The sequence below is a fragment of the Bufo gargarizans genome, chromosome 9 (genome assembly GCF_014858855.1).
Source record: "Bufo gargarizans isolate SCDJY-AF-19 chromosome 9, ASM1485885v1, whole genome shotgun sequence".
Lineage (NCBI taxonomy): Eukaryota > Metazoa > Chordata > Amphibia > Anura > Bufonidae > Bufo > Bufo gargarizans.
In genome coordinates this window covers 43,725,234-43,751,673 of record NC_058088.1, presented here as the reverse complement: position 1 = coordinate 43,751,673, position 26,440 = coordinate 43,725,234, and the positions used below count along the sequence as shown (strand labels likewise).

The 26,440-nt window shown below is 45.2% G+C and overlaps 1 protein-coding gene across 3 annotated transcripts in view; it reads left to right on the top strand.

Annotated features, from left to right (window-relative positions):
• The first annotated feature begins 995 nt into the window (after window positions 1-995).
• Window positions 996-26,440, top strand: part of ARHGEF6 (Rac/Cdc42 guanine nucleotide exchange factor 6) — a 130,539-nt gene continuing 105,094 nt past the window's right edge. The window contains exon 1 of one of the 3 annotated variants that reach the window (XM_044305503.1): window positions 996-1,358. In XM_044305503.1, coding sequence (XP_044161438.1) covers window positions 1,194-1,358 — 165 coding nt within the window. In that variant the 5' untranslated portion in view covers window positions 996-1,193. Of the gene's footprint in view, window positions 1,359-21,403; window positions 21,484-26,440 lie in introns of those variants that run through there. The other 2 variants (XM_044305502.1, XM_044305504.1) reach the window with 2 other exon arrangements.

Below are 26,440 nucleotides of genomic sequence, written 5' to 3'. Positions count from 1 at the left end.
GGGGAACTGGGAAAGCTGAGTGATAATATCTGTCCTCATATCAGTTTCCACCCTGCTTTTCTAGAAACAGTAAGGGCTCATACACACAAACATATGTTTTTTTTGCTTCACGTATGCGAAACCATTCACTTTAATGGAGCTGCCAATAAACGGAAATGACTCCATGTGCATTCTGTTTCCTTATGTCCGTATAGCCATTCCGCCAAAAAAAAGACTATGTCCTATTATTGTCCCCATTATGGACAAGGATAGGACTGTTCTATTAGGGGCCGGCTGTTCCGTTCCGCAAAATACGGAATGCACGCGGACGGCGTGTGTATTTTTTGCGGATTATAAAAGGAGAGAAAGCATAAGATGATTTATCAAAACTGGTGTAAAGCAAAATTGTCTTAGTTGAAACTAGAGATGAGCGAAGCAACTTCGAATGCTACATCCGAAGTTGATTCGCAAAAAAATCTGTTATAAATCATCTCCGTACAGTATTCGAATGTATGGGCTCCAATGAGCTTAAGTAAGTTATTCATGAAGTTGCGCGAAACTTTATTGAATAACTTTTTCAATTGATTATTACAGTGAAAAACCTTGGAACCGAACTCGACTTCGCATCCAAGTTTTGAAGTGATTTTTCACTGTAATAATCAATTACCGAAGTTATTGTGAAAAACTTACTTCGGCTCATCGGAGCCCATACATTCTAACACTGCACTGAGACGAATCTCCGTAACAGTATTATAACAAATGAATTAGCGAAGCAGCTCCGGATGTAGCATCCGAAGTTCTCTTGGCTCATCTCTAGTTGCAACCAATCAGATTCCACCTTTCATTTTTCAGAGCTCCTTGGTAATATGAAAGGTGGAATCTGATTGGTTGCTGTGGGCAACTAAGACAGTTCTACTTTACTCCAGTTTGATAAATGTCCTTGTTTTTTTATTTCACTCTTGGTTTTAGCTTTCAGGAAACCTGACTGTGTGTCCACTAAGAAGCGGCAGACAGATGAGGGCTGCCGAGAGAGTCCTACCCACCAGTGACTGATCTGTGTGCTCACAAGTCTCCCTGGAGTCCCCAGCAGAACATACCAGGGACTGACATAAGCAGCGGCTTCCTGTGTATACTGGTGCACAGAAAAAGGAAGAAGCCTGAGATGTAATCAGGATGTGGGTGCATTACAGTCGTCCAGCCCCAGCAGCACAGCCATGAACCCGGAGGAGCAGACTGTCACCTGGCTCATCTCTCTGGGGGTCCTCAACTCCCCCAAGAAGAACATCTGTGACCCAGAGGACTTCCTAAAGTGCTCCCTCAAAGATGGGGTGGTGCTGTGCAAGCTGATGAACCGGCTGCTCCCGGGCTCTGTGGACAAGGTAATCATGGGGTTAAACCCCAGCCTTTTGAGGGGAAGGGGGGTTGGCTATTTAGATGGGTCTTTAGGATACTTACGACTCTATACTACGTTAATATGGGGCTGCAAGCAGGGAGGGAAACGCCCTGATCTCTGTAGATAATGTCCCACAGCACACTCCCAGGTAGGCGAGAACATAGGAATGCACTGCGCTTTCCAGGAACTACAACTCTCAGCATGTGGCTGCCAGAATATGCTGGGAGTTGTACGAAGCTAATCATTTCTACTGAACTGCCAAGACTTTGAGCCGAGAACATGCAAGCTGCTAATATTCACTGACATGTCAGTGTGCATCAGGAAACCATAAGATAAAGGAATGTCGCTTATACCAGTGAAGACCACTACCCCCAGCCTGCCACGGCTGATAACAGGGAGCAATAGATGGAAGCGCCCCATGAAGTCCAGCCAGTGCTCGGCCTGTTCTGATGGGTCACATTGTGCATCGCCCATGGCAGGAATAGTCAAGAAGCTTGTACTGAACTGTAAGAACTGTGTTTATACAAGTATTAACCCACGACGGACACATTCCTCATCACACGCCTCAAATTCTTCACTGTAGACGCCCCTTATACCTGCAAGTGCAATCTTCTCGACATGCAAGAAGTGGAGTCATTAGGAACAGTGTAGACAGGACCTGTCACCATTCCTGACATCTCCATCTTAGTAAATAATGGTATTCCACATGAAATTACAATTCTGGAGCATATTTTCTTATAACTGTATGTTGTGCCGTTCTGCTATAAAGGTACACCTGGGTGTTACCAGTTGGGGGGTGTCCCTGCACAGTCTGAGTCAGTGCTGCCAACTAGTAACACACAGCTGTACCTTACAGGAAATGTGAAATAATCTGCAGGCAGCCACTGATAGAGGAGGAGGCGTCAGCAGATCGATATATAGTTTAGTGGGAAAATATTCAATATAACCTAATTTAGGGTATTTTCACACTTGCGGCAGGACGGATCCAACAGGCTGTTCACCCTGTCGGATCCGTCCTTCCGCTATTTCGCCGTGCCGCCGCTCCGTCTGCATTGACTATAATGGGGACGGGGCGGAGCTCCGGCGCAGTACGGCACTTCGCGGTCAGAGGCCGCCGGACTAAAAAGTCGGACATGCAGGACTTTTAGTCCGGCGGCCTTTCGCCGCGCACTGCCGTGCTGTGCCGGAGCTCCGCCCCGTCCCCATTATAGTCAATGGGCGCAGAGCAGCGGTCCGGCGGCAGGCGAAATAGCGGCAGGACGGATCTGACAGGGTGAACAGCCTGTTGGATCCGTCCTGCCGCAAGTGTGAAAGTACCCTTAGGGTATTTTCACACTAGCGTTTCTCTTTTACGGCACTGAGTTCCGTCAAAAGGGCTCAATGCAGGAAAAGAACTGATCAGGCATATCCCCATGCATTCTGAATGGAGAGTAATCCGTTCAGGATGCATCGGGAGGTCTTCAGTTAAGTCGTTTTGACTGATCAGGCAAAAGATAAAACCGCCGGATCCGTAATTTTTTCCCTAGGAATGTATTAGAGCTGGATCCGGCATTCAAAATACCGGATCCGTCCTTCTGGTCTGCGCATGCGCAGGCCGAAAAAAAGGTGAAAAAAATAAATGTCTGATCCGTTTTGCCAGATGACACCGTAAAGACGGATCCAACATTTCAATGCATTTTTCTGACTGATTAGGATCCTGATCAGTCTTATAAATGCCATCAGTTGGCATACGTTTTGCCGGAGCCTGCAGTTCCGGCGATGGAACTACTTGCCGGATCACTCTGCCGCCAGTGTGAAAGTAGCCTTATCCATTTAATTTCCTGCATATTCTGGGCTTTGATGTCAAGGAGGCGGTCCTATCAGTGATTGACAGCTATCTCTGTATAAATAGCTCAGACACCATGTTCAATTTGAGAGGTACCCTTTAATTCATAAACATCTAGCAGGAATAATAGAGGAATAGCACAACATATAGTTACAAGAATAGATGCTCCAGATTTATTTTTTTTACAATGGGAATGCAAATAGTTACTTAAACAGGCCTGTTTAAACTGATTTGAAAGGGGTTTTATATTTTCTGAAATATTGCTCATGTAAAAGAGCAGTAAAAGGGTTTTCTAAAATTTTAATACTGATGACCTAAACTGTGGATAGACACCCGGGACCCCTGCCGATCAAATGTTTGAGAAGGCGCTGGTGCTCCTTTGAGCGCTGCGGCCTTCTCTGTGCTCACCAAGCACAGCGCCGTACATTGTATAGTGGCTGTGCTTGGTATTGCGCTCAGTCCCATTCACTTCTATGGGGCTGAGCTGTCCCTAGGTCATGTGACCGATGAACGTGACATCACTAGCCTAGGGAAAGCTGTGAAAAAGTCTGGACCATGGAAATATGGTGGTGGTGTACTGTATTATAATTATTATTCATTATTATAGCGCCATTCATTCTACAGACATAATCATAAACTGGTACAAGGGCTTACAATATACAAGGGAGGGGAGTAGCCGAATGTAGACAGGCCCTTTACATTTCTGTTAGGGCACTTCAAAGCAATGGGTTGTGTGGATTGTTGTGTAGACACGCTGGGGTAGATTTTCAATTGCTGTCTAATATTTTGCAGAGCCTAAACTTTGGTGTATCTTGCTAGAAATTAGACACTTATGAGTGCGGGACAATAGCCCCGTGGGCGCCCGACGTGCACAGCATCATTGTAACCTGTGCTACTGTGTACTCCATGCGCACGATCAATGCTGCCCCGGGACATATAGGGCGCTCACGGACCGTATATTTCAGAGGCCATACGGTCGTGTGCAAGAGGCCTTTCGCCTGACTTAGGCTCCATTCGAATGTCCGCAATTTAGTTCCGCATTTTGCAGAACGGAATTGCGGGCCCATTCATACTAATAGAATATGCCTATTCTTGTCCGCAATTGCGGACAAGACTAGGACATGTTCTATTTTTTTTGGGAACAGAAATGTGAACCTGGAAGTGCGGGTCCACATTGTGCGGCCCAGCTCTGGAAATACGGACCCGCACTTCCAGGTCCACATTTCCGTTCCCGAAAAATATAGAACATGTCCTATTCTTCTCCGCAATTGCGGACAAGAAAAGGCATATTCTTCACATTGCCGGTGTCTGTGTTTTGTGGATCCGCAAAACACACTACGGACGTGTGAATGGAGCCTTACTCTCCACCATTTTGTATACACTTCTTTTTGTATACACTTAAAGGGGTATTCCGTTTGTATATAGGGAATAACTATTATTTCAGTGGGAGAACAGGTACTCCACACCCTTAGTGCCCCCGAAATCAATGGAGCGACAGGTCAGACAGGCGCACTGCCGCTCCATTCATCTCTGCAGATGAAGACAGTTGAGTACAGCACTTGGTTATTTCCAGAACTCCCATAGAGATGAATGGAGCAGCTCCGTTTATTTCGGGGTGTCCACCGAGGGGTATTGGGGCACCGTTATCATGATCAGTGGGGGTCCTAGTGGTAGAACCCCCCCCCTGATCTAATAGTTATTTCATATGCTGTGGATAGGAGATAACTTGCCACAACCAGAGAGGCGTCACACACCTTTTTTGTGGCGGCTTTTTGAGCCAAAACCAGAAGTGGGTTGGAAGGAAATGAGAGACATAAAGGAAGGATTTGTACCTCTCCTTCCTGCTGGATCCATTTCTGGCTAAAGACCTGCACCAAAAACTGCCACAAAAGGCTGTGACACCACCTGACAAAAGTGTCTAAGCATGGCACACGGCTTGTGCTATTAGTGTATCTGCCCCTCTGTATAGTGCCGCCACGTGGCATCATATTCCCCCTCACAAGCAGCTGGAATATCTCTATAATGTAGAATGCATTGGGGGGATGGTATGAGAAATGTGTATAAAATCAGAGGCACGTGGACTTCCATATATGTACCCAGCTCCATAACGCGGCTGTGTGCATGAGGCCTGAGTGGCTCAGTGTTCGTTACTTGTGGTGGGTTATACCGAGGAAAGAACCGCGTGCAGTGCACATCTGCAGAAAGGCGGAAGTTAGACTTTACACAAAGCCACATGGTGTTTGCTTAAACCGATATTCTGAAATCCAGATCTGGGCTCCACCTCAGCTGTGACAGGGAGGGCCCTGAATCTGTATACAGTGCTGGGACTGAAGACACTCAGGTAAGTGGGCACCAACATGCAGGAGCATAGAAAGGAAACATAGGGTTCAGCTCCCTGCCCAAAATATCACCTGAAGTAAAATGGCACTCCTTTCGCTGAAGAAATAGTGGATGCATCAAACCCCAGATATGATTCCTAAGGCTAGAGCCCCAGCCAGGATGTTCTGTTACGGAACGGTCTGCCGGACCTCTCCAGATCCGGCATTTCTGGATACTGCCGCCTAGTCAATGGGGTCCGGCAGAGATCCAGATGCTACCCGGCAAATTCTTTGTAGGAAGTGCCGGCTGGAACACCCGGCCGCAGATGTGTATACTAGCCTTAAAGGGGTTGTCCACCACAACTGTTATCCCTGATTCACATACGGATGCGGTCCGTGTTTGCATACCACAGCTTTCGTGGGCATCATTATAACAATGCCTTTCTTGTTTGCAAAATGGATAAGAAAAGGACATGTTCTGTCTTTTTTTGCGGGGCCATGGTATGGACAAATGCATGCGGACAGCACACGGTGTGCTGTCTGCATTCTTTACTGCACCATTGAAATGAATGAGTCCGCATGCGATCTGCAAAAAATGCAGATCAGATGCGGACCAAAAATACTGTTGTTTTAACAGCCCCTAAGGCCCCTTTCACACGAGCGAGTTTTCCGCACGGGTGCAATGCGTGACGTGAACGCATAGCACCCGCACTGAATCCTGACCCATTCATTTCAATGGGTCTGTGTACATGAGCGTTGTTTTTCACGCATCAGTTCTGCGTTGCATGAAAATCGCAGCATGTTCTATATTCAGCGTTTTTCACGCCCTATAGAAGTGAATGGGGCTGCGTGAAAAACGCATTGCATCCGTAAGCAAGTGCGGGTGCGATGCGTTTTTCACTAATGGTTGCTAAGGCACCTTTCACACGGGCGTTGCAGGAAAATGTGCGGGTGCGTTGCGGGAACACCCGCGATTTTTCAGCGCGAGTGCAAAATATTGTAATGCGTTTTGCACTCGCGTGAGAAAAATTGCGCATGTTTGGTACCCAAACCCGAACTTCTTCACAGAAGTTCGGGCTTGGGATCGGTGTTCTGTAGATTGTATTATTTTCCTTTATAACATGGTTATAAGGGAAAATATTAGCATTCTGAATACAGAATGCATAGTAAAATAGCGCTGGAGGGGTTAAAAAATAATAATTTAACTCACCTTAGTCCACTTGATCGCGTAGCCCGGCATCTCCTTCTGTCTTCATCTTAGCTTTTGTGTAGCAACAAGGACCTGTGGTGATGTCACTCCGGTCATCACATAATCAATCACCATGGTAAAAGATCATGTGATGGATCATGTGATGACTGTGACGTCACCAAAGGTCCTTGTTGCTACACAAAGCTAAGATAAAGACAGAAGAGAAGCCGGGCTACGCGATCAAGTGGACTAAGGTGAGTTAAATTATTTTAAAACAAAATTTAACCCCTCCAGCGCTATTGTACTATGCATTCTGTATTCAGAATGCTATTATTTTCCCTTATAACCATGTTATAAGGGAAAATAATAATGATCGGGTCGCCATCCCGATCGTCTCCTAGCAACCGTGCTTGAAAATCGCACCGCATACGCACTTGCTTGCGGAGGCTTGCGATTTTCACGCAACCCCATTCACTTCTATGGGGCCTGCGTTCCGTGGATTATCGCACCGCAACGCACAAAGAGGAGCATTCTGCGATTTTCACGCAGCGCATAAGTGATGCGTGAAAATCACCGCTCATGTGAACAGCCCCATAGAAATGAATGGGTCGGTATTCAGTGCGGGTGCAATGCGTTCAACTCACGCATCGCATCCGCGCAGAATACTCGCCGGTGTGAAAGGGGCCTAAGAGATGTTGTTTGTAAACCTTACGTTTTTTTATCACGCGCGTGAAAAACGCATCAAAACGCATTGCACCCGCGCGGAAAAAACTGAACAACTGAACCCAATCGCAGACAAAACTGACTGAACTTGCTTGCAAAATAGTGCGAGTTTCACTGAACGCACCCTGAACGCATCTGGACCTAATCCGTTACGCTCGTGTGAAAGGGGCCTAAGGGCTGTTTCACACTAGTGGATGCCATGCATGTCATCCACAGCGTGAATGACAGTCAAGCCCCGCACTGGACAGCAGAGACACGGAGCAGTAACATGATTGGTAATGCTCCGTGCCTCTCTGGGATCTTTTTACTACAAAATCACAGTGAGATAAAGTTGCCTATACATGCTCTATTTTCTTTGCGGGGCCGCGGAGCGGAAGTATGGATGCGGACAGCACATGGTGGTGCTCTCCGCATCTTTTGCGGTCCCATTGTATGTGAATGGGTCCGCACCCTTTCCGCATAATTGCAGAACGGATGTGGATCCATTATGCGGACGTGTGAATGGACCCTTAGTTATGGTCCCTGGTAGCACAATCCATAACGTAATTCTTACATAACCCGAACCTGAACCTTGTACGCTGAACTTGAAACACGAGTTCGCTCATCCCTAGTTGCGACCACAGGGGTGAATAAAGTATTTTTCTTTTCACTCATTTTTTGTGAGAGTGCTGCCATTTATTTTTATTCTTATATTGTCCTGGATTTGTTGCCAGATCCATTGCCTGCACCTCCATATTTATATTTGGCCTGATGTGCTGCCATTGTCATATCTGTTATACATATACAAATTAGTTTCTGTCTGTCTGGACATCTATCTGCCTGGACTTCTATCTGTCCTTTATGCACGACCAAATGGCTGAACCGATCTTTACTAAATTTGGCACACAGGTACATCAGGTGTCCGGGAAGGTTTTAAACCGGGTCTCAGCTTTTTAGGACGTACCGTTCCTGAGATATTCCCCAAAAATGACCCACATTAGCCAATACAAGCCTGCAAGTCTTTCTCCTCAAATCCCAACTGCCATGCACACGGTCACATGTCCCTTATCAGCCAATAGAAGCTCGCAGGCTCTTAGTCTCCACATACACACAGTTTTACTCCAGGTTTCCATAACAACCCAGCCATTTTCTTCACTGCTGTAGGTCAGCTTTAGGGTCCATTCACACGTTCGCAAAATGTGACCGGATCCGTTTCGCAAACATTGCGGAACGAATCCGGACCCATTCATTTTCAAGGGGCCGCAAAAGATGTGCCACAGTGTGCTGTCCGCATCCGCACTTCCGTTACGCATCTGCACTTTTCTGTGCATGTCCTATTCTTTTCCGCAGACACGGACAAGAAAAGGCAATTCTTTTTAAAGTGCTGGCCTTGTGCGGTCCGCAAAATGCAGAACGCACATGGCCGGTGTCCGTGTTTTGCGGATCCGCAATGTGAATGGACCCTAAGGCGTGTGTCCGGACGCGTGAATGGACCCTAAGGCTAGGGCTACAGGATGACAATAAGTCGCAAGACACATAGGGCACAACTACGCTGCTACATGCATCCATCTTGGATGGATTTTTTGCGACTGTCGTGTCGCAGTGCGACACCATAGCCTATCATTATAAAAATTGTTGAGACAAATGTCGTGCGACGCATGTCGTCTATCGCAAATATCGGCACTTAGCAACATCCCTAGCAACCAATAGGAAAGTTGCCTACCCCTTAGTGTTGATCGCGAATAGCTCAGCGGACAGTATCACACAGGATAGGATTAGATACACAGCTCAGCGGACAGTATCACACAGGATAGGATTAGATACACAGCTCAGCAGACAGTGAGGCGGGGTGCTTTATAGTTCACTGTTATGGGGGATACTGTCGATATCTTTTAACGACACACAGAAACATTAAATGAAATAGATGAACTATACCCGTGCGAAGTGGGGTCCTTCTGCTAGTATATACATACATATAGATATATATATATTAGGGTTATTCCTGCAGTATATAAATCTTTTGCTAGAGGTAGTTGTGTGTGTGTGTTGTAGGACGGTACAAAGGGTCGTCATTGATGGTAGATATGTGTCACCGAGGTTCCTGGCCAAGGTGAAGTAAGAGCCGGTATTTTCATGTGTCAGCGGCAGCTAATGCTGATTGACACTTTGCTATTTAGTATGGCTGTAAATAGCTGATCCGGGACGGCTCTTACTGGGAGTAGTCAAAGTGCTGGGTGGGTGACTACTCTACACGTTCCAGGCCGGGTCTTGGCAGGCTTATAAAAAACAGCCAGCACTGTCAGGTGATGTGGATTACCTCCCTCTGACAGTGGAGCTCTGGAGATTTCTGTGCTGAGGTCTGAAGACCGTGTGTCAGGTGAGCAGGCCGCCTTAAAGCCTGCAAGTGGACTTTCTGAGGCTGAGCATTCAGCCGGGTGTGAACTGACACCCAGGATACCAGGTGAACTTGTTTTTCTGTGTGTGAACAAGCACCGAGCCTGAAAAGTGACTGTTGTGTTATTTTATAAGTATGAATAAACACTGAAGAGTGATTTATAACCTGGTCCTTTGCCTCTATACTGCGTCCGCTAACCTGCCTACCAGAGCGAATCCCCACAGGGTGTATATATATATTACTCTTTTTGTGAGGCAAGGTAACCAAAAAATGGCTGTTCTGGCACAGTTTTTGTTTTTTGTCTTTTACAATGTTTACCTGACAGTAGATAATGTGATATTTTTATAGAGCAGGTCGTAACGACACGGCGATACCTAATATGTCTATTTTTTAAAATTTTATTTTGGATTTACACAATAAAATAAAAAATCCATGTTTTTGTGGTTCCATTTTCTGAAAGCCATATTTTTTTATTTTTTTGGGCGATTGTCTTAGGTAGGGGCTCATTTATTGCGGGATGAGATGACGATTTGATTGGTACCATTTTGGGGCACATATGACTTTTTGATGGCTTGGTATTGCACTTTTTGTCTTGTAAGGTGATAAAAAATGGCTTTTTGGCACCGTTTTTATTTCATATTTTTTTTACAGTGTTCACCAGATGGGATATTTTTATAGAGCAGATAGTTACGGACACGGTGATATCTAATATGTCAGTTTTTTTTTAAATATATTTTGGTTTTACACAATAAGAGCATTTTTGAAACAAAAAAATTGTGTTTTAGTGTCTCTATTTTCTGAAAGCCATATCTTTTTTATTTTTTGGGCGATTGTCTTAGGCCTCATGCACACGACAGTTTTTTTTCACGGCCCGCAAAAACGGGGTCCGTGGGTCCGTGATCCGTGACCGTTTTTTCGTCCGTGGGTCTTCCTTGATTTTTGGAGGATCCACGGACATGAAAAAAAATTCGTTTTGGTGTCCGCCTGGCCGTGCGGAGCCAAACGGATCCGTCCTGAATTACAATGCAAGTCAATGGGGACGGATCCGTTTGATGTTGACACAATATGGTGCCATTTCAAACGGATCCGTCCCCGTTGACTTTCAATGTAAAGTCTGGAGTTCTTTTATACCATCGGATTGGAGTTTTCTCCAATCCGATGGTATATTTTAACTTGAAGCGTCCCCATCACCATGGGAACGCCTCTATGTTAGAATATACTGTCGGATATGAGCTACTTCGTGAACCTCAGATCCGACAGTATATTCTAACACAGAGGCGTTCCCATGGTGATGGGAACGCTTCAGGTTAGAATACACTACAAACTTTGTACAAGACTGCCCCCTGCTGCCTGGCAGCACCCGATCTCTTACTGGGGGATATGATAGCACAATTAACCCCTTTAGGTGCGGCACCTAAAGGGGTTAATTGTACTATCATATTCCCCTGTAAGAGATCAGGGCTGCCAGGCAGCAGGGGGCAGCCCCCCCCTCCCCAGTTTGAATATCGTTGGTGGCACAGTGTGCCCCCACCATCGCCCCCCCCCCCCTCCCTCCCTCTATTGTATTAAATCGTTGGTGGCACAGTGTGCCAACCACCATCGGCCCCCCTCCCTCCCTCTATTGTATTAAATCGTTGGTGGCACAGTGTGCCAACCACCATCGGCCCCCCCTCCCTCCCTCTATTGTATTAAATCGTTGGTGGCACAGTGTGCCAACCACCATCGCCCCCCCCTCCCTCTATAGCAGTAACATTGGTGGCAGTGTGCGGTCTCAACAGTAGAAGATTCATACTTACCTGCTTGCTGCTGCGATGTCTGTGTCCGGCCGGGAGCTCCTCCTACTGGTAAGTGAAAGGTCTGTGCGGCGCATTGCTAAAGAACTGTCACTTACCAGTAGGAGGAGCTCCCGGCCGTTCACAGACATCGCAGCAGCAAGCAGGTAAGTATGAATCTTCTACTGTTGAGACCGCACACTGCCACCAATGTTACTGCTATAGAGGGAGGGGGGAGGGGGCGATGGTGGTTGGCACACTGTGCCACCAACGATTTAATACAATAGAGGGAGGGAGGGGGGCCGATGGTGGTTGGCACACTGTGCCACCAACGATTTAATACAATAGAGGGAGGGAGGGGGGCCGATGGTGGTTGGCACACTGTGCCACCAACGATTTAATACAATAGAGGGAGGGGGGGGCGATGGTGGGGGCACACTGTGCCACCAACGATATTCAAACTGGGGAGGGGGGGGGTCTGCCCCCTGCTGCCTGGCAGCCCTGATCTCTTACAGGGGAATATGATAGTACAATTAACCCCTTTAGGTGCCGCACCTGAAGGGGTTAATTGTGCTATCATATCCCCCTGTAAGAGATCGGGTGCTGCCAGGCAGCAGGGGGCAGTCTTGTACAAAGTTTGCAGTGTATTCTAACTAGAAGCGTCCCCATCACCATGGGAACGCTTCTGTTAGAATATACTGTCGGAAATGAGTTTTCACGAAGTGAAAACTTAGATCAGAAAAAGCTTTTATGCAGACGGATCTTCGGATCCGTCTGTATGAAAGCAACCTACGGCCACGGATCACGGACACGGATGCCAATCTTGTGTGCATCCGTGTTCTTTCACGGACCCATTGACTTGAATGGGTCCGTGAACCGTTGTCCGTCAAAAAAATAGGACAGGTCATATTTTTTTGACGGACAGGATACACGGATCACGGCCTCGGCTGCAAAACGGTGCATTTTCCGATTTTTCCACGGACCCATTGAAAGTCAATGGGTCCGCGAAAAAAAACGGCACAACGGCCACGGATGCACACAACGGTCGTGTGCATGAGGCCTTAGATCATGGTTTGATTGTTACTATTTTGGGGTAGATATGACTCTTTTGATCACTTTTTATATCATTTTGTGGGAAGTGCAGTAGGCAAATTTGCAATTCCATCATAGTTTCTAATTTTTATTTTTTTTATGGCGTTCACCGTGCGGTAAAAGTACATGATCCTTTTATAGATCAGGTCGTTACGGATGTGGCGATACCAAACATGTTTACTGTTTTTCATTTTTTACATTTTTAACCAATTATATGTGCGGATATAGGAAGAAGTTTGATTTTTTTCCCCCTTTTTTTTTTTTTTTTTTACACTTTTTTTACTCCGACCCACTTGGTTCTTGAAGTACCAATGGGTCTGATGCCTCTACAATACACTGCAGTACACTATACTGTCATTCACAGTAAGAGCTCATGCACACGACCGTTGTTGTTTTGCAGTCCGTTTTTCACGGATCCGTTGTTCCGTATCTGAGTTTTTTTTTCTCTGATTTAAGTCCGTTCCGTTATTCCACAAAACATATCCGTATGGTTTCTGTAGGCAATAAACGGATCGGAAATGGAAATGGTAACTTATTAATCACCAAACTCATGAGCAATATGGGCTGGGCATAGCATTTATACAGTTTGGATCGACAAAATACAGCTGACATACGGATGTGTTCCGTGTGCGTTCTGTATTTTTTGCGGGCCTAAGGACCATGGCATGGAAGGGGTTATGTCTGCAGTTTGAAGCAGACTGTCAGCTGTATGTTACAGCTGACAGCAGAGGTCGCACTACATTTTTTCCAGAAGAGTAAAAATACTCTTAACAATTTTGAGGAGTATTTTTAGCCGAGGAAAGGTACAAATTTTGTGGTAAGTCACATATATAATGCACAGGCTCTCATAACATTATGATGCTGATATTTCTGCAGGGAACCATTGCTAGTCTCCCATGCAGAAATAAATGTAGACAATTTTACATTTATCCAACATCATACACTAAACATAAGACCACTGCTGCCATACACAGCACCCACCTGACGCTGCCATACACGGCGCCCATCTGACGCTGCCATACACAGCGCCCACCTGACGCTGCCATACACAGCTCCCACCTGACGCTGCCATACACAGCGCCCACCTGACGCTGCCATACACAGCGCCCACCTGACGCTGCCATACACAGCGCCCACCTGACGCTGCCATACACAGTGCCCACCTGACGCTGCCATACACAGCGCCCACCTGACGCTGCCATACACAGCGCCCACCTGACGCTGCCATACACAGCGCCCACCTGACGCTGCCATACACAGCGCCCACCTGACGCTGCCATACACAGCGCCCACCTGACGCTGCCATACACAGCGCCCACCTGATGCTGCCAAACACAGCGCCCACCTGACGCTGCCATACACAGCGCAAGCGCAGTACCATGACATGGGTGAGGTAAAGTAACAGTGAGCGTTGACTCATGGACGCGCGACGCGCCCAACCGCGCGTGCACTCTCAGGGGTAAGGAGATCTGACGTTTTTTTGTCTTGTTAAATCTCCTTACCCTCACACTGCGCACGCGCATATTGAAGCCAGCCAGCAATGAATCTGAAGGGCGCTGTGTAGTGAGGGTAAGGAGATTTTACAATCCGCACGTGCGCAGTGTGAGGGTAAGGAGATTTAACAAGACAAAATACCGTCAGATCTCCTTACCCCTGAGAGCGCACGCGCAGTTGGCAGCACGCGCGGTGTCCGTGCGTGTGTCCATAAGTCAAAGCTCACTGTTATTTTAACTTACCCATGCCCTGGTATTGCGCTTGCGTGGAGGCGCCGTGCCATGGTACCCCCCGGAAGTCACGTGGGGTAAGGGAATCTGACGATTTAAGGTTTTCTGACAGAACACCGGACCTGGAAGCTCCTGAAAGGGGTGGGTGGGTAGACAGTGCGCGCTCTGGTGTGCACACACAGGAGGAGTTAGGCCTCTTTCACACGGGCGTTTTATTTTTGGTCTTCGCGAGTGCAAAACATTGTCATGCGTTTTGCACTCGCGTGAGAAAAATCGCGCATGTTTGGTACCCAAACCCGAACTTCTTTACAGAAGTTCAGGTTTGGGATCAGTGTTCTGTAGATTGTATTATTTTCCCTTATAAGGGAAAATAATAGCATTCTGAATACAGAATGCATAGTAAAACAGCTCTGGAGGGGTTAAAAAAAATAAAAAATAATTTAACTCACCTTAGTCCACTTGATCGCGAAGCCCGGCATCTCCTTGTGTCTCCTTTGTGGAATAGGACCTGTGGTGAGCATTAAATACAGGTAAAGGACCTTTGATGACGTCACTCCGGTCATCACATGGTCTTTTACCATGGTGAATCACCATGGTAAAAGATCATGTGACGTACCATGTGATGACCGGAGTGAGGTCATCAAAGGTCCTTTACCTGTATTTAATGCTCACCACAGGTCCTATTCAACAAAGGAGACACAAGGAGATGCTGGGCTTCGCGATCAAGTGGACTAAGGTGAGTAAATTTTTTTTTTATTTTTTTTTAACCCCTCCAGCGCTATTTTACTATGCATTCTGTATTCAGAATGCTATTATTTTCCCTTATAACCATGTTATAAGGGAAAATAATAAAGATCGGGTCTCCATCCTGATTGTCTCCTAGCAACCGTGCGTGAAAATCGCACCGCATCCGCACTTGCTTGCGGATGCTATGCGATTTTCACGCAACCCATTCACTTCTATGGGGCCTGCGTCGCGTGAAAATCGGACAATATAGAGCATGCTGCGATTTTTACTCAACGCATAAGTGATGCGTGAAAATCACCGCTCATGTGCACAGCCCCATAGAAATGAATGGGTCAGGATTCAGTGCGGGTGCAATGGGTTCACCTCAAGCATCGCATCCGCACGGAATACTCGCCCATGTGAAAGGGGCCTTACAGAAAGATGTATGACGTATTCAGATGACATATTCTCTATAAACTCACTGAGAGCAGCCTGCTGTGGATAGGAAGCACAGCAGGCTGTAGAACAAAAACGAAAAAAGATAGATAAATAGAACCAATTGGAGAAATAAAATAATCAATACAAAATAAATTCTTCTTATACAGGAAAAATGTGAATAGATCCGGCACCCAAATAAAACAAATTCCTTTATTGACTCAGAACATAGTAGAAAAATATTAAAACCACTGTCGCTTATGCAGAATAAAGTATAGTTGTGCACACCTCATCTGGAATAATACAGCTTTTGCATGTATAATATGTTGATTAATTTTTAATTGAGTAATGACAAATTTATTTTATTAAAAATTAATCAACATATTATACATGCGAAAGCTGTATTATTCCAGATGAGGTGTGCACAACTATACTTTATTCTAATAATTTTAGGCTGTTTCACAGTATTTTTGCGTACATAAATTTATTACTCATTAAAAATACACTTATTTTAGTGTCAACATATCCGCATAATTTACATGTATAGACATAAATAGTGCGGAGCTATCGCACACACCTATACGATTGGAGTACTCCAAAAATGTATAAGACCTTTAGCTAGTGGTATTGGCGTTTTTCTACAGACTTCAAATATATAATTGGAAAGTTTGGTACTAATGTACTGTTTTACCGGTTGTTGGAACCAAGGTGGTTCAAGGGATGTCCTTTTTGCGGTTATTGGTGTGGAAGATGCTGTATTCAGATGTCGACCGCTGAGGTTAATACCCCCGTCTCTGCCCGATGTTACTCCACCAGCTCTCGTTACGGAATGGGCTCCAGTAGTTTGCTGGTAGAGCGTTTCTCAATATTTACTATCAGTTTATACTTTATTCTATATTGACTTTTTCATATAGACTGGGTGTGTCTATATCAGTTGTAGCACCCAATCCATACACAACAGTGCGGTGAGCCACCACAAACCACCAATAATAACTGTCGCTTATGCGTTTCGGGCATACAAGCCCTTCCTCATAGCATACAAGATATAGAAAATGATAAAAATATATATGAACAGGCATGCTGGTAAAGCAGTAATACAGAAAATCTGGTATGGATGGAGTAGGAGCTGGAATGGAAACATCTTAATAAAAGACTAGTGTTCAGCGAACTTCTGTTTTCAAGTTCGGAGCACAAGGTTCCGGTCATCTAAGAATTCCGTTATGGATTCCGCCACCCACGGACCATAATTTATGGTCCATGGTAGCGGAATCCATAATGAAATTCTTAGATAACCGGAACCTTGTGCTCCGAACTTGAAAACAGAAGTTCGCTCATCCCTATAAAACAGTAATATAATATACCAAGCCCAGTACAGACACATATTGCAGAGTGTGCATTTGCAGCGTGAATTGGGTCATCAATATAGACATGACACGTTGGTCTTAGGCCTCTTGCACACATTGTGCATCCGTTCCGTGAATTGGGGACTGCAATTTGCGGTCCCCACTGCACGGCAACGTCCGTGCGGCGGCTGGGACGGATCGAGACCCATTCAACTTGAATGGGTTCTTGATCCATCCGCACCGCAAAAAAAATAAATAGAACAAGTTCCGATCCATTGGGTTCCGATTCGTGCTTCCATTCCGCATCTCCGTGATTGCGGACCCATTCGCCGTATGCGGGCCGCAATATGGCCACAGGCACACAACGTTCGTGTGCAAGAGGCCTTAGGCCCCTTTCACACGAGCGAGTTTTCCGCGCCGGTGCAATGCGTGACGTGAACGCACAGCACCCGCACTGAATCCTGACCCATTCATTTCAATGGGTCTGTGTACATGAGCGTTGTTTTTCCATGCATCAGTTCTGCGTTGCGTGAAAATCGCAGCATGTTCTATATTCTGAGTTTTTCCCGCAGCCCTGGCCCCATAGAAGTGAATGGGGCTGCGTGAAAAACACATTGCATCCGCAAGCAAGTGCGGGTGCGATGCGTTTTTCACTGATGGTCGCTAAGAGATGTTGTTTGTAAACATTCTGTTTTTTTAATCACGCACGTGAAAAACGCATCAAAACGCATTGCACCCGCGCGGAAAAAGCTGAACAACTGAACGCAATCGCAGACAAAACTGACTGAACTTGCTTGCAAAATAGTGCGAGTTTCACTGAACGCACCCTGAACGCATCCGGACCTAATCCGTCACGCTCGTGTGAAAGGGGCCTTAGGCCTCTTTCACACGAGCATGACGGATTGGCTCCGGATGCGTTCAGTGAAACACCATTTTGCAAGCAAGTTCAATCAGTTTTGTCTGCGATTATGTTCAGTTGTTCGGTTTTTTCCGTGAAATGCGTTTTGATGCGTTTTTCACGCGCGTGATAATAAACTGAAGGTTTACAAACAACATCTCCTAGCAACCATAAGTGAAAAACGCATCAGATCCGCACTTGCTTCCGGATGCCATGCGTTTTTCACTGAAGCCCCATTCACTTCTATGGGGCCAGGAATGTGTGAAATACACAGAATATAGAACAAGCTGCGTTTTTCACGCAACGCAGAACTCATGCGTTAAAAAAACCGCTCATGTACACAGACCCATAGAAATGAATGGGTCAGGATTCAGTGCGGGTGCTATGCGTTCGCGTCACGCATTGCACCCGTGCAGAAATCACTCGTGTGAAAGGGGCCTAAAGGTTCATTCCATTAGGAGACCTGCTTCCCATGGAGAGGATCCAGTACGCCTCACGCCTCAGCAGGGCTTGTTTCTAATTGTATTTTCTTTTGGGCTGGTTAACCCTTTCAATGGCTTTCACCTGCAAGGTCTGTGTGTTGCCTTGGCGGCTGTTCACACAATGTGCAGCTGGATCTGGCAGGTTTTTCAATTGAGGATTTTTGATACAATTTAGGTGTTCACAATAAGTTTTTTTAAGGCTGCGGGTGGTACACCCAGTATACTGGATCCTGCATTCAATAACATAAAAGAATATAATTGGTGTTACAGTTAATAAAAGTGTTGATATTATGACAATAGTTATTTGCTGTGGAGGTCACAGATTGACAGGGTTTTACGTATTCACAGATATTACATCGGTTGCGACCACATTTATATAGACCTTTGCATGTGAACCAGTGTCGTGCATTTTTCCAATGTGACTGAAGACACATACATGGAGTATTACCTAATGTAACACCCCGTTTGGCTACCAGTGATGGCCAGTTCTCCCGCGAACACATGCGGGCTGCCATCTTAAATCACAAGTCTGGCGATGCACAGGTAAGTCCTTACCTGTGCCTGCGCCGCGAGCCGGTCTGAAACAAATGCGGTGACCGGGAGCAGGCAGTTCCGAGAACAGCCGCCGGGGGCCTTCATCGGGCTGTTCTCAGAACTGCCTGTTCCTGGTGACCGCATTTGTTTCAGACCGGCTCACAGCGCAGGCACAGGTAAGGGCTTACCTGTGCATCGCCGGACTTGTGATTTAAGATGACAGCCCACATGTGTTCGCGGGGACGAACACGGCGAACTGGCCATCACTGTTGGCCCCAAATCTGCAGCCGTTCTGGAGAATATTTCACCGTGGGAAATAGGTCTCCTATTGGAATACAGATTTGTCATATCTATGTTGATGACCTTATTCACACTGCATTTTGCCTTCTTTTTAAATGCACACTGCAATATGTGTCTTTACTGGGCTTGGTATATCATATTACTCTTTTAGACCTCTTGCACACGACCGTATGGCTATTTCCATTATTTAGAGGTCTGCAAAAAACGGATCCGCAAAAAATATACGAGTGACGTCCGGGTGCATTCTGTTTTTTTTGCGGACCGGAACAGCTGGCCCCTGATAGAACAGTACTATCCTTGTCCATTAGGCAGACAATAATAGGACATGTTCTATCTTTGAACGGAACGGAAAAACAGAAATGGAAGGCATATGGAGTACCTTCCGTTTTTATTTATTTTGGATCCATTGAAATGATTGGTTCCGTATACGGTCCATATACGGAACGCAAACAACGGAATGTAAATGGAAAAAAAAAACGTTTGTGTGCAAGAGGCCTTATTAAGATGTTTCCATTTCAGCTCCTACTCCATTGATACTTGATTTTCTGTGTTACTGCCTGTTAGTATGTATATTTTTTTATCATTTTCTGTCTTGTATGCTATGAGGAAGGGCTTGTATGCCCAAAACTGCATAAGCGACAGTGGTTTTAATTAGGGATGAGCGAATCGACTTCGGATGAAACATCCGAAGTCGATTCACATATAATTTCATCATATAATACTGTACGGAGCAGGAGCTCTGTACAGTATTAGAATGTATTGGCTCCGATGAGCCGGTCATTGCTTTTGTGAAGTCTCGCGAGAGTTCACGCAAAAACGTCATAAATTAATTTGAACTGTAAAAAAACATTTCCCGAACTCGGGTTCGGTTCTAAGTGGTACCAGTACAAATTAATTTATGAAGTTATTACCCGAAGTCTCTGCTCCGTACAGTATTAGGCCGCTCTCATATGAGCGTGACGGATTAGGTCCGGATGCGTTCAGTGAAACTCAGACCATTTTGCAAGCAAGTTCAGTCAGTTTTGTCTGCGATTGCGTTCAGTTTTTTACGCGCTTTTTGATGCGTTTTTCACGCACGTGATAAAAAACGGAAGGTTTACAAACAACATCTCCTAGCGACCATCAGTGAACAATGCATTGCACCTACACTTGCTTGCGGATGCAATGCATTTTTCACGCAGCCCCATTCACTTCTATGGGGCCAGGGCCGCGTAAAAAAACGCAGAATATAGAACATGCTGTGATTTTCACGCAACGCATAAGTGATGCGTGAAAAACAACACTCATGTACACAGCCCCATTGAAATGAATGGGTCCGGATTCAGTGCGGGCGAAATGCGTTCGCATCACGCGTTGCGCCCGCGCGGAAAACTCGCTCGTGTGAAAGGGGCTTTAGAACAAAGTTTTATGTGAATCGACTTCGGATGTTTCATCTGAAGTCGATTCGCTCATCCCTAGTTTTAATATTTTTCTATGTTCTGAGTCAATCAAGGAATTTGTTTCGTTTTGAGTGCCGGATCTATCCATGTTTTTCCTGCATTGTTCTGAGTTGCCAGCCCAGACCGCATGCGCCATACCTGTACGGAGGTGAGCTGATCCAAATTTTTTTTTTCATTGTTATCCTTCCTATACGCTTGAATGGGAACGAGCCATTCCATAGAAGTGAATGGGACAGCTTAGGTGTAATTACACCGCTCACCGCTGCGATGTCGACAGCGAGCAGGTAAACAATGAAGGGAAGGCTCCGATTGCACGGGCGCAGCCTTCTCCTCAACCAGCTGATCGGCGAGGTGCCGGGTGTCTGACCCCTGCTGATCTGATATTGATGACCTATCCTGAGGATAGTTCAACAATATTAAAACCCCAGAAAACCCCTTTAAAGATTACTATTGACACACCAGTTATTACTGCAAATGTCAATTCACAGCTGAATTATTGCTCCTCACAAGGAAAGCTGTGGCTTCTGCAGAGCTACAAGTCTCAGCATGCCCTCCTTGCTTGTATAACTTTTGGTGGAAAAGTAGCAGAAATTGCTTCCTGGGACTTGTAGTTCCACACCAGCAGGAACCCTGTATCAACAAACAGCTATGTTATTTACAAACACAGCGGAATTGTAAGTTTATTTACACACAGTCAGAGTGATACAATGTATCTTTTCTTGTCTTCTGTCCCTGTCCCTCCTTCCTGAAGCTGGAGATATAAGACTATCAGTCATTGGTAGATGTGCAGAAACTGCAATTGGTGAATTCTCTGTGACTTTCTTATTGGTCAGAGGAATTTTCCAACCCAGTTTGCTTTCTCTTCCTGTCAGTGAATGTATATACTGTAGTTTGCTGCACTGAAGGCTGCTCTGTCCCACCAAGTGCCACATACAAGGTCAGTGGATGCTTTCTGTGAACCTCTCCTTGCTATTTACTCCATATCTGTTCTGGATAGACTTTACAGAATCTGTCATATTGGAAGGAATAGGTCATAGATCTGTCTAACAAACTCCACTCCCCGAGCTCTGCGCTGTATACAGATGCCATGCAGGCAGTTTGCACTGCTGGTTGTAACGGGAGGATGTACATTTGTGCCTAATGCCCTATATTCACCATTAAATATAAGTTGTTCAATTATTCTTTGATGTCAGGTTATTGAAAATAGTACTCTGCTGTTTCTAAGGGCTCGTGCACCCAACTGTAATCGACCCGGGAAACACGGTCCTGTGTCGCCGCATCTCCTGGGCCAACAGCGTCTCTCTTGACCCAAGCTGTCATAGTAATTTATGATACAGTCTCCATCTGATTGCGAGGCTACTGCAACGTACTCGCACCATCACCATATTTCCAGGGTCGATCATGGTCTTGGGCGTTTTTCACTGATGAATGCTAAGAGATGTTGTTTGTAAACATTCAGCTTTCTATCACGCGCGTGAAAAACGCATCAACGCAGTCGTATAGCCTCTTCCTATATCGCTGCTTTGGAAGACTTTGTCATTCAGGAATCTAGAAAAGCTGGGTAATTGCTGTATTTGTTGCTGCTACCAACAGGTGATGAAGTAGATTAGTTGCTAAAGGTTGGCTGCTTCGGACAGACCCTTTTTGTTAGAAGAACCCCTAATGATACATTTTTCACAAGGTGTTCCTCTGCTCGGACTCCTACCAATCAGCTTCAACTGTTAAATGGAATGTGTCATCAGAAAATGACCTATTTTTTTAAATCACGTTTTTATGTTTAACACTTTTTTAAATAATTTTTGGTGATGTTATTTTTAATTTTCCATGTCAATATCTATATTTAACCACCTCAGTCCCCCTAGCTTAAACCCCCTTAATGACCAGACCACTTTTTACACTTCTGCACTACACTACTTTCACCGTTTATTGCTCGGTCATGCAACTTACCACCCAAATGAATTTTACCTCCTTTTCTTCTCACTAATAGAGCTTTTATTTGGTGGTATTTCATTGCTGCTGAAATTTTTTAAATTTTTTGTAATTAATCGAAATTTACCCAAAAAAATTCAAAAAAACTTAATTTTTCACTTTCGGTTGTAAAATGTTTCTATTAAAATGACATTTCTATATAATTTTTTTCTAAATTTATTGTTCTACATGTCTTTGATAAAAAAAAATGCAATAAGTGCATATTTATTGGTTTGGGTAAAAGTTATAGCGTTTACAAACTATGGTGCAAAAATGTGAATTTCCGCATTTTGAAGCAGCTCTGACTTTCTGAGCACCTGTCATCTTTCCTGAGGTTCTACAATGCCCAGACAGTAGAAATACCGCACAAATGACCCCATTTCGGAAAGTAGACACCCTAAGGTATTTGCTGATGGGCGTAGTGAGTTCATGGAAGTTTTTTTTTTTTTTGTCACAAGTTAGCGGAAAAATTATTTTTTTTATTTATTTTTTTTTACAAAGTCTCATATTCCACTAACTTGTGACAAAAAAATTAATTTTACATGAACTAACCATACCCCTCACAGACTACCTTGGGGTGTCTTCTTTCCAAAATGGGGTCACATGTGGGGTATTTATACTGCCCTGGCATTTTAGGGGTCCTAAAGTGTGAGAAGAAGTCTGGAATATAAATGTCTAAAATTTTTTACGCATTTGGATTCCGTGAGGGGCATGGTGTGTTCATGTGAGATTTTATTTTTTGTAGTTAGTGGAATATGAGACTTTGTAAGAAAAAACAAAAAAATAAATTTCTGCTAACTTGTGGCAAAAAAAATAATTATTCTCGCCATGCCCCTTAAAAGTGATCTTTCTATAGCGCCGCAGCGATTTTATGGTGTTTTTGCAGTGATCAGAAAAAAAAAAATTTCTGTCACTGCGGTGGGGCAGACTGAACGCAAGTGTGCGCACAAGATCAGACCTGATTGGGTGAACACTGCATTTTTTGTAGAGCCTATAGAACATGTCCTATTCTTGTCCGCAATTGCGGCCAAGAAAAGGCATTTTCTATATAGTTCTGGCAATGTGCGGATCTGCAAAATGCGGAAAGCACATTGCCGGTGTCCGTGTTTTGCAGATCCGCGGTGTCCGTGTTTTGCGGATCCACAAAACACATACGGACGTCTGAATGGAGCCTTACAGGGGGGTGATCAATGACAGGGGGGTGATCACCCCATATAGACTCCCTGATCACCCCCCTGTCATTGATCACCCCCCTGTAAGGCTCCATTCAGACGTCCGTATGTGTTTTGCGGATCCATGGATCCGCAAAACACATACAGACGTCTGAATGGAGAATGACAGGGGGGGTGATCAATGACAGGGGGGTGATCAGGGGTTAATAAGTGGCAGGGGGGTGGGGGGTGTAGTGGTGTTTGGTGCTACTTACAGAGCTGCCTGTGTCCTCTGGTGGTCGATCCAAGCAAAAGGGACCACCAGAGGACCAGGTAGCAGGTATATCAGACGCTGTTAACAAAACAGCGTCCGATATACCTTTCAAGGGTTAAAAAATCGCATCTACAGCCTGCCAGCGAACGATCGCCGCTGGCAGGCTGTAGATGCACTCATTTACCTGCCGTTTCCTGTGAACGCGCACGCCTGTGTGCGCGCGTTCACAGGAAATCTCGCGTCTCGCGAGATGGCGCGTCAAGGAGGAATGAATCGACCGCCTCCGAACCGCAATCCTGCGTTAGGCGGTCCGGAGGCGGTTAAGCAAAAAACATAAAATCCTGCAGTTTTCGCACTGGCCACTAAACCTAATAGGCGCCACTTCTTGGTCTGTGCAGATTGATTTACTGCAGTTATCTGCTTATCTGTCATCCTAGATCTGCCTCTAATGATATCACCTCTGTGTATAGAAAGATAGGTGATTGTCAAAGCTTATCTGTTCTTTCCTTGTACAATGACCTCTGCACAGGTCACAGAGCATGCTTAGAAAACTCTCCCATAGAAGTCAATGTGCCCCCTCCAGACCATTGTGCCTATGGGCATTGTGGCTGCTCTAAAGCCGTTTTCTTAATGCTTTCTAAATGCCATTAAGAACAGCTCGGGCAAGATGGTTGCACCATAATAATGTTCAGGAAATAGAAGAAATAAATCTGCAATCAGAAAATAAAAACAGATTAGAAAAAAAGGACATATGTTTGCGATGACCGGGCCACAAGGGTGTAGTGAGTGCACGGTGTGATTGGTGATAATGTGCAGAATGGGTGCAGTAGTTGTACTCGCTTTTCTGTAGCTCCCTGGGCCGGCGTGCAGTGGAGGGGAAGACGGCACTAAATCCTCTGGGGGCACTCTCTGTTGCAGAGAACACCAGCCAGATGAAAGCTGAGGTGCCCTTGATGGTAATGGGTATGCTTAGGGTGCTTTGGTGGCTCGGCTCTGTGTCTGTGACACCAGCACCTTTAGGAGCAAATTAGGAGATGGAGTATAATGATGAGAGAGGCAGTAGTTGAACCAAACAGGAACTTTACTTTGTAGTCTCGCAATAAGTAGCATTCAATAGCAGTACTTTGTCTTACATGAAGTTGGTAAAGATGATAAAGCTGCAAATCCCAAATGCCAGGATCTGTGAGGTGATGTATGTAGGTTCCAGGTTAACTTATGCAGGAGTGATGATGCTTTTCTTGGTTCCTGATCTTGCTCTGGCTATTCAGTCTTGCAATAATATGGATCCTCTGGTACTAATAGTAAACAACCCAAGGGCGGTCTCCCCCATGGAAGGCAAACTCTCTGCTCCATTCTTTGAAAAGGTTGTCTGAACTATAGTCCAACTAGTGCCTGGCCTTGACTACAATATAGGATTACTAAATCCTTCTTCTGGATTCCAAAAGCTCAAGTAGCAGAACAAGTCTCCTCTCCTTGTACTCTAACTTTTTGTGGCTGACCTATATAAATGGTGTTATAGCGACCTCTGCGGTTGGTAGTGTGTAATGCATTTCACAAGCCTGTATTAGGAATTTAGCAGCATTAGCCTCTTTCACACTAACGTTTTTTTTTTTCCGTTTTGCGGTCCGTTTTTTGCGTTCCGTATACGGTCCGTATACGGAACCATTCATTTCAATGGTTCCGCAAAAAAACGGAATGTGTTCCGTATGCATTCCGTTTCCGTATTTCCGTTTTTCCGTTCTGTTGAAAGATAGAACATGTCCTATATTTGGCCGCAAATCACGGTCCGTGGCTCCATTCAAGTCAATGGGTCCGCAAAAAAAACGGAACACATACGGAAATGCATCCGTATGTCTTCCGTATCCGTTCCGTTTTTTGTGGAACCATCTATTGAAAATGTTATGCCCAGCCCAATTTTTTCTATGTAATTACTGTATACTGTATATGCCATACGGAAGAACGGAACGGAAACGGAACCACAACGGAAGCAAAAGTAAACGGAACAACGGATCCGTGAAAAACGGACTGCAAAACACTGAAATGGACATACTGTAGTGTGAAAGAGGCCTTAACAAAAGAAAAAAAACAAGATGACATGAAAGGGCATATAGCAAATTGGAGTGGCCCATACACACATAAGAGGGACACTACATGTTGCTATCTGGTATTAACTGGCAGATAATATTTTGGGTGACACATTCACAGGGGAAATGAAGCATTGCACAGTTCTCATTGAACTCAGTGAGGACTGTCCATGTAATACATGCAGTATATGTAATGGAGAGAGATTCATGTAGTCACTCTCTTTTCTCCAGCTAATAGATAAGGGCCCTGAATGGGGAACTAGAGGGGGTCTAGTATCTCTGAATTCCCTATTTGAGTTCACAAATCTATTTTCATGTATCCTGCGCTATAATTCATCTCATTAGGGATGCTGATGAAGGATTTATGTTCAGGGATGGATTTTGTGAATATATCATAGGGTTCTATCAAGTTAGATC